Raw genomic sequence first — 9,277 nt, forward strand, 5'->3', positions numbered from 1 at the left:
CAGACAGACAGACAGACAGACAGACAGACAGACAGACAGACAGACAGATAGATAGATAGATAGATAGATAGATAGATAGATAGATAGATAGATAGATGACAGATAGATAGGAACTTCCTCAGGTCAATCACATACACTGCATAGACATGGGAAAATGTCCTTCAGATACCAAGGTCCTAGATATTTGAAGCCAGATAGCTTGAATTAAGTCCTGGCCCTCCCATTTGCTAGCCTTTTCAAATTATTTAACCTCTCTAAACCTCATCCGCAAAATGGAGTTAATAATTCCTGTATTAACTTCCTCCCAGGGGATTCTTGAGGGAAGCACTTTGAAAACTCTGAAGTCCATTTTAGATGATTACAATTATCAATGGTAGGATATAAAGTCCTTTATGATAGCTGTTGTGTGTTGTTATTGTTTTTAATATTTGTATTCCCAAAACTTGGTAGGTGTTTAATAATTGTTAATTGAATGGAATCGCTGCCATTAATGCTACAGTTATAACTTGCCAGGTTTTATGTTCATGACCTTCTTTTTCTTCTTCCTCTTGAAGGGGAGTGCAGCTGTCATGAAGGCTATGCTCCAGACCCTGTGCACAGACACCTGTGTGTGCGGAGTGACTGGGGGCAGAGTGAAGGGTGAGTGCCTGGGAAGTCAGGGCTTGGGCCGGCAACACTTCTCTCTTACTGGACTTTTCTAACAAGACCAAAGCAAGTGCACTTATGGAACAGAAGGAGTCTGCAAAAGTTAAATATAAATAAAAACTCATTTTCCCATTTAATTAATGTAATGTTAAAGATAAACATAAAATGGTAGCACTGGAGAGGAGTTTAGAATATAGAATGTTACAATATTGGGCTTAGAATAGGACTTTAGAATGTTCAGTGTTTAAGCTGGAAAGGAACTTTGAGGCCAACCACCCACTCATTTCATGGCAAAGAAAACTGAGGCCTAGAGAAAGGAAAGTGACTTGTCTAAATTCTCAAAGCTAAATAGTATCACATCTGACACTGGAACCCATGTTTCCTGACCTACTTCTCCTATCTAGTGGTCTAATGTTCTAATTGCTAATGAATTCTCAGAAATAGGTGACTCAACTTTTTACTTGTAAACCCCACCATTGAATAGTTAATGATCAAGATGAGAGATGCAAAACGAAGAAATAAAACAACCAAAACCTATAAATAGTTAAATGCATGAGGAAAACTTGGGATTTAAAGGAATTTTGTGGTTGATTCATTCATTTGTAAAGAATTATTTTTTTAATCATATCCCCCCTCCCCCCATCCCTGATAGCTATACTTATTTGTTTGGGGAAACTGGGAATGGGCAAATCTGGTTTTGTTTTTGTTTTTCTTGAATAAAGTCTACACAGAGATAACATTTTCATTTTACTAAGTATCCCTTTGCTGTTCTGTTTTCCTCCCCATGTTCCCTTCCTCACAGACCTTGGCCTTACACTACACTGGAAAGGGGATATGACCTTGTAACAGGGGAGCAGGCACCTGAAAAGATCCTCAGGTCAGTGGGAAGATCTACTCGGGGGGGGGGGTAGTATCCTAGATTAGATGTGGGGGAGGGAAAATATTTCCTCTTTGTTTTCCCTCATAGTCACTGAAGCAGGATTAGGATTTGAATTCAAATTCTCTACCTCCAAATCATCTTTTCCTCACACAATTCATGAACCTGAATTTGTCATGGCTCCTGCTGCTGGTGCTGCTGCTACTATGGCTTCATATTTATAATTCTCTAAGTGATTTGCTTTTTTCTCATGTAATTTTGCAATAACTCTATAAGTTATAGAAGAGGGGTATAAAAATCCTCAGCTAAAAGATGAGGAAAGTGAATGAACATTTACTGAGTACATTCTCTGCCTAAGCCTTGTCCCTGATGATGTCAGAGAGACAAAGAAATACAAAGTGTGGTCCCTGCCCTTGTGGGGTTTGTGGTCTTTTTGGGGAGAGGACAGATACCCAAACACACAATATATAAATAGTTAATTCACACTATTTGCCATTACATAATAATTGTCCAGTGAGTGGTGAGTTCAACAAGTGCTGGAGTAGTTCAGAGAAGAGAATGCCTCCTATGGGCTGATGGTGGTGAGGGGGGAGAACTTGAACTAGGCCTTCAAAGATAGGATCCTTGCCTGGTAAAGGAGAAGGAAGGACCTCCCAGGTGAGAATGAGAAATGAGATCACAAAATGTTAGAACTAGCAGATCATCTAGCTCACAGGTTATTAAAATTTTGGCGGGGGGTTTCCTATACCACTTGGGTTGTCTAGTGAACCCTGTGAACCCTTCTCAGAACGATGCTTGTAGGGGTGGCTAGGTGGCACAATGAATACAGCACCAGCCCTGGAGTCAGGAGGACCTGAGTTCAAATCCAGCCTCAGACACTTAACACTTACTAGCCATGTGACCTTGGGCAAGTCACTTAACTCCAGTTGCCCTGCCTTCCCCTCTCCAACAAAACAAAACAAAACAAAACAAAAAGAGTGATGCTTGTAAATGCATAAAATAAAATGGATGTAAGAATATAAAGGAAGCCAAAAATCAATGAAAACAAAGATTATTTTTTTTCCATCCAGGTTCATAGATTCCTTGAAATTTCTTCATGGACACTTAGGGGTCTATGGACCCTAAGTTAAGAACCCCTTCTTCTCCCCCCCGAGGCAATCAGAGTTATGTGACTTGCCCAGGGTCACACAGCTAGTAAGTCTCTGAGGTTGGATTTGAACTCAAGTCCTCCTGACTCTAGGGTTGGTGCACTATCTACTGTGCCACCTGGATGCCCCTGGAAGCTCCCCCCCACTTTTTTGTTGATCTATAGATAAATAGATAGATAAGAAAATCCCAGAGAGGTTAAGAAACTTGCCCAAGGTCATACAGTGAGTAAGTTGGAACCAAAAGTCAGATCTTCTAAATTCTAAGTTCACTGCTTTGTTCCCCATTCTGACTGCTTCTCTTCTAGGTCTACCTACAGCTTGGGGCAGGGACTCTGGCTCCCAGTCAGTAAGAGCTTTGTGGTGCCTCCTGTGGATCTATCCATCAACCCTCTGGCCAGCTGTAAGACTGATGTGCTTGTGACTGAAGACCCTGCTGATGTCAGGTAGGAAAACTCTCTAGACTTGAGGTATGCCTCGGCTTCCAAGGGACTGTTTCTTTCCATGACAACAGTCACAAATCACATTGTCAGCCATCCCTTTGTATAAATTCACTGTAACATTGGTTGCTAAAATGTTTTTATGACACAGCTGTTTCAGTTAACAAAAACAAACAAACAACAACACAAATTCCCAATATGTGCATATTTATGTAAAATATATAATGTAGGGATGGCTAGGAGGCACAGTGAATATAGCACCATTCCTGGACTCAGAGGGACCTGAGTTCAAATGTGACCTCAGACACTTTACATATTCACTAGCCGTGTGACTTAGGGCAAGTCACTTAACCCCAATTACCCTCCAAAAAAAAGCAAAAAACAAAAACAAAAAAATACATAATATGCTATTGTATTGATAATTATGTATGTAAAACATAAAATAGAGATTAATAAGGATGACAAAATAATATTTGATTCTAGAATCAATAGGGAGTTGCCTCGGCTTACTGAAGAGGCCTGTAACAAGGTCAGAACAGTGCTCAAGGAGGTTCTCTGACAGCTTGTGGAGGATGGATCAGAAAGATGTGACTAAAAAGGAAAATCCACAGCCTTTGCAAACTATATTAACTCCTCCGTATAGCTGCTGGTGGGTACATGGGAAAGTCAATGTTAATGAATCTGAATGCACCAAGGGAGGAATGGAGACCAAACAGGAGGCTGTTTCAGTAGTTCACATAAAAGGTGATGAGCCTGAATTAGGGTGGTGACCATGTGAATGGGGAAGAGATAGATTTGAGAGAAGTGGTAGTAGAACTGACAGAATGTTATAGCTGATCCTGGGTGTGGAAACGGGTCTGGAGGAAGAGGGGAGTGTTCAGTCATTTTTCAGTCATATCTGTACTCTTCGTGACCCCAGTTGGGGTTTTCTTGGTAAAATTATTGGAAGGCTTCGCCATTTCCTTCTCTGGCTCATTTTACAAATGAGGAAACTGAGGCAAACAAGGTTAAGTGACTTGCCCAGGGTCACACAGCTAGTAAGTATCTGAGACCAGATTTGAACTCAGGAAGATGAGTTTTTCTGACTTCTGACCTGACACTCAATCTACTGCACAGGAGGGCAATTGAGGTTAAGTGACTTGCCCAAAATCACACAGCTAGTAAGTGTGTTAAGCGTCAAAGGCCGGATTTGCACACAGGTCTTTCTGACTCCAAAGCCAGTGCTCTATCTATCACCCATCAACTGCACCACTTAGCTGCCTGAAGAGGGGGTGAAAACTCAAAGATGACACTAAACTTGTGAAAATCTGGGTGTTTGGAAGGATAAAAGTGCTACCAACATTCTTAGGGAAGAATAGACAATGGAAGGGTTTTAGGAAAAGATAATGTGATGACGTTTTTATATCTGCTAAGTCAATCATTTCGTCTGACATAAAATGCAAAGGGTGAATGTATGTGGACCTTTTCCCCAACAGTAATTGATCCTAGAGAGCAAAACTTGCTTTTTGAGGGGCACCTGCCACAGCCATCCAGTGAGCTGAGATGCAGGGATGTGTTGGAGCCAGCTTGAGCTCAAGAGAGCTGATTGTTAAATTTTCAGCATGAGCATTTACATCTTGGAAATTCAGCAAATCCTATAAATCAAGGCTTCGTTTATTATTTTGTTGTCTCTGCTTTAGAAAGTGATGGAGAAAATGTTAATAAAAGTGTGCCATGCTTATATTTTGCCCCCTGAGAACCTGTTATTAAATATTTATCAGCACATTATTGACTAAGAGTCAGGAAGTTGGTATGAATTTTCCCAATGGTACCAACACAGCTCCTGTAAGTAGAAAGTTCAGGTTAAAAGTGACCTGAGGCACTGACACCTGGCTCAGGAGGGGAGTGGTTGGAGACTTACACTGCAGAGCAAGAGGAAAGAGTGTAAGAGTGTTGTGAAATAGGGTAGGTGTGGTTATATTGGACACAAGCTTCACAACTGACTTTCTTGCACACCCCTACATATCCACCCCCCCACACACAGAGGCACCAGTGCCCCCACTTTGGAGACCACTGGATCATGTCTGCATTTGTCATGCAGTTTGGGAAGTGACAAAAAAAAGACTCCTTTTCTTCTCTGAAACCTCCCTGGTTTTGGTGTCTAAAATTCCTACCAGGAACATCACTTTTTGGGCTTAATGTTACCTAGTAAGAGGTAACATTTTCTAATTAACAGATTGAAAAAGGTGACCTTTTCTGAGCTGTGAATCTTACCCCCCCCTCCCCAGACCATGTTCTCAAAGTGAAGGGACTTTCCCAAGGTCACAGGTCTGATCAGTGGCAGAGATGGCATTCAATCCTGAGTCCAGTACATTTTTTTCTATAGCTCTCTTTTAGTGATTGTTTCTGGATACTATAGCAACTCAAAAAGAGAAGTTCAGGGAATCTCTTAACACCCCTTACCTTCCTTCTAGAGCTATTAATATCCTGCAGCCAGATAGAGTCTTGGAGGATGGGAACAGTTTCTGCAGGCGAACCTGGACAGAAGAGGAAGAAATACTCTAAGGAAATAAATCAGGGGTTTAGTGGGGCAAGATCCCCCAAACTTCCTGATGTTACTGCCAGTTTCCAAATACCATGGTGATAATAAGCTATTCTAGAAAGTATGATTACCTGAAGAAAACACACAGTTGTCTTATTAGCATTGCTCAAGGACAGGCAGCCTTCAAATTCCCACCATCCTGCCTCAAACAAATCAATTGTCCTTGTAGCAGCTGCAAATGTGGATAAAATTGTACCATCTCCACCAAATGCAAACCCAGAAACCACCCTGTGGATTGCCCCCTTTCCTGGTTATGCTAATAAACCTCGTTTGACACAGCATTGCTCAGAGAAGCATATCGCTGAGCATTTTGAAGAATTAATAAGTTATAGTCAGATGATAAGTTAGAGAATTAATAAATAAGAGATAATAATTATAGATAGCCAATAATACGGTCAGGGAATCACACACAAAAAGAAAAGATTAGGATAGAAGCTGAGCAGAGCATTACAGGACAAAGAGAAGAAAGAGAAGAGAGCTTCCTAATGGGATTTGGACAGAGGAAGGTGCCGAACAGCCTCTTTTCTTCCTTAGGGCCCTGGTTTGTGGCCAGCACAGTTCTCAGGTAAGATGTCCGGAGTGATGGGCTGAGGGAAGAGTCAGCTGCTGACCATCCATCCCTGACCTTGGCCCTGTATCTTCTAATGCAAAACAAGCCTCTCCTGAGTTGGTCCTTCCCCCCTTGTCCTTTGATATTTTAATGGATATATGAGTCCATTGATTTGGGTGCAATACTGCAGATCATAATCCATCCCAAATTTCTCATCCTATGTAGTTCCAATCCATGCCCACTGACTGTCTCTAGGGAGGAGGCTATTCAAGAGGTCTTCACCTAGATCTTTTGATCTAGGAAGGCAATGGCAAACCACCCCAGTATCATTGCTGAGAAAACCCTAAATGGGGTCATGAATAGTTGGACACAACTCAACAACAACAATATGACATATGCATTAGAAAGGTGCAAAACAAAATTCTATATAAATCCTGAGGGAGTATCATTACTCACTAGGGGTGATCAGTTCAGCTCAAAATAAACATTTATTAAGCCCCTGCTATGCTAGATACTAGGCATGCAAAGATAGCTTCTGACTTCAAATAACATGCATTCTGCTGGGGGTAGTAAAAATGTACAAAAATAAGCAGTAAAAGCAAAGTAATTTGAAAAAGGAGAGAGCAGTGACAAATGAGTGGTTTAAAGAAAGCTTTAGCAGCTGATGATACCTGAGCTAAAACTTGAAAGAAGATAAAACTTTTGAAAGGTGGAGGAGAGGAAAGAGTATATTTTGGGCATGGGAGAAGGCTTATTAAAATATGTGGAGATAGTAGGTAAAATGTTTAATGAGGGGAAAAATATATGGTCCCATTTTGTGAAGGGGAATGATGATAAATAAAACTGGAAAGGCATCTGAAGGTAAATTGAGAATCACTTTCAGTTCCAGGATATCTTACTTTAAAAGGAATAGGAAAATACCTGAAGGTGGTTTAGCATGGGAATGGCATGGTCAGAGGAAGCTCTATAGAGCGGGTGGCCTATTTGTTGCATTCTAAATGATTGGTAGAAATTTAGCAGGTAATTTTCAAAAGGAAGAATATTCCCAGTTTAAGAAACAATAATAAAAGATATGAAGGTGGGAAATGAAAGGACATGTTTAAGAAACACTGTCTAGCCCAGTATGACTTGAATATAAACCTATGACAAAATTTAAGAGCCAGCAGTTACCTCAGCAATCATATTGTTCAAACCATACATGAAAGAGAACTCTACTGTAACATATGCAATAAGTAGATATCCAACCTCTGCTTAAAGAAACCTAAGAATCGGGAACCCACCATGTCCCAAAGCAGTTCATTCCACTGTTGAACGGCTCTAATTATTATGAAATTTTCCCTGATATTGAGTATAAATTTCTTTTCTTTGCAACTGACTCCCAACTGTTCCTGGCCCTTCCCTCTGAGATCAAATGGACCTAGTCTAATCCTTCCTTCTCATGACATCCCTTCAATAATTGAAAATAGTTGTCTTTCCCCACCAGTAACTCCATCCCAGTCTTCTTTTCCCAGTTCCTTTAACCAATCATCATATATCATAGAACTTGGTAGGATGGATGGCAATAGATTATGAGTGGCTTTGAATTCCAGGCAAAGGAATTTAAATGTTACAGAAGAGGAAGCCACTAAAGTTGGCAACTTCTTTTCTATATGAACCCACACATTTTGATCACCTGAAAGTAATAGTGGATAATTCTTGGGAGAGGGCTTCTCAAAATAAACTCCACCTTCTTACCAAATATCCTGGTGCTGGAGTTTCCCCTTGAAATAAGGGGATAGTTATTATAATTGTTAGAATAAAATAAAACTCCCCTCTCGCCCTCTGAATATGCTTTAACTATCTCAGATGGAAAATAACCATTAGAAAATATTGTAGAGAGGTGGCTAAGTGGTTCAGTGAATTAGAGCACCGACCCTGGAGTCAGGAGGACCTGAGTTCAAATCTGACACTTAACACAAAAAACTAGCCATGTGACCTTGGGCAAGTCACTTAAACCCAATTGCCCTACCTTCCCCCCTCCAAAAAGGAAAAGAAAAGAAAATATTGTAGAGCATTGCTGTTAATGAAGGGGAGTGGGAATAAGGGTAATACTGTTAGTTTGGAAGTGGTTTCTTCCTTCTCTCTAAGGAGAATTTAGAATGTTCTCAGATCTCAATGGCTCTTTTCTCCCACTTCTCAAGTATTCTTTTTCTTTCTTTCTTCTTGGAGGGCAATTGGGGTTAAGTGACTTGCTCAAGGTCACAGGGCTAGTTTTTGTGTTAAGTATCTGAGGTAGGATTTGAACTCAGGTCGTCCTGACTCCAGGGCTGGTGCTCTATTCACTGCGCTACCTAGCTGCCCTTTCAGGTATTCTTTACATCTCTACTTTAGGTCATTTTCTCTGAGAGAAGGGAATCAGGAAGGCTCCAGTGACATTTCTGGTGTTGTATTGGTCATAAGTGTGGTCTTCTGGTCCTGTATATAACTGTCGACTACCTGACTCTGATGTGGATGGGGAGAGGGGGAGACTTATTCTTCTAGAATCAGTGTATTCCTGGAATTCCTGGAGTAAGGCAGCATGACATATTGTGATAGTAATGGAATGTGGAGATTCCCCTGTATTGGGCTTGGTTTTCAAATTGATTGTATTAAAACCCAGAGCTTGTTAATCCCACCTGTGGGATGGACTTTTTGATGTGAAAAGAAAGTCCTGACTGGGAGGAGCTGGTGACGTAGATTTGGAGAGACACTAGAGAGAGACTAAGAGAATTGCTGGTGGCCGCTTTGTGCTCTGGACTTTTGAGACCTGCCCCCTGAGCTGCCAAGGACTGAGGAGACATGGCTGTTTTGCTGGTACTTTGTCTGTCTGTTTTGATGTTATTTTGCCAGATTTGTCCACTGGTGAAAGACTGTCCTTTTGTTGAAGAAGTCCTGGAACCTGGCTGTTCACTAAGAAGGCCTGCGACTGTCCTGCAGACAGAGAGTGAATACTGTCCACTGGTGAGGGACAGTACTGTTGTTGCAGGGGTCTGGAGACTGTCCTGCAGACAGAGTGAATAC

The 9,277-nt window shown here is 41.2% G+C and overlaps 1 protein-coding gene across 2 annotated transcripts in view; it reads left to right on the plus strand.

Annotated features, from left to right (window-relative positions):
* ASTN2 (astrotactin 2) overlaps window positions 1-9,277 on the plus strand; it is a 1,158,830-nt gene that overhangs the window by 484,077 nt on the left and 665,476 nt on the right. For both annotated transcript variants that reach the window (XM_069073820.1, XM_069073821.1), the window contains 3 exons: window positions 555-639; window positions 1,448-1,522; window positions 2,976-3,113. In XM_069073820.1, coding sequence (XP_068929921.1) covers window positions 555-639; window positions 1,448-1,522; window positions 2,976-3,113 — 298 coding nt within the window. The remainder of the gene's footprint in view (window positions 1-554; window positions 640-1,447; window positions 1,523-2,975; window positions 3,114-9,277) is intronic.

Source organism: Petaurus breviceps, unplaced genomic scaffold (assembly GCF_028583685.1).
Source record: "Petaurus breviceps papuanus isolate PSGF00001 unplaced genomic scaffold, PetGlider_PUasm1.0 90879, whole genome shotgun sequence".
NCBI classification, from domain to species: domain Eukaryota; kingdom Metazoa; phylum Chordata; class Mammalia; order Diprotodontia; family Petauridae; genus Petaurus; species Petaurus breviceps.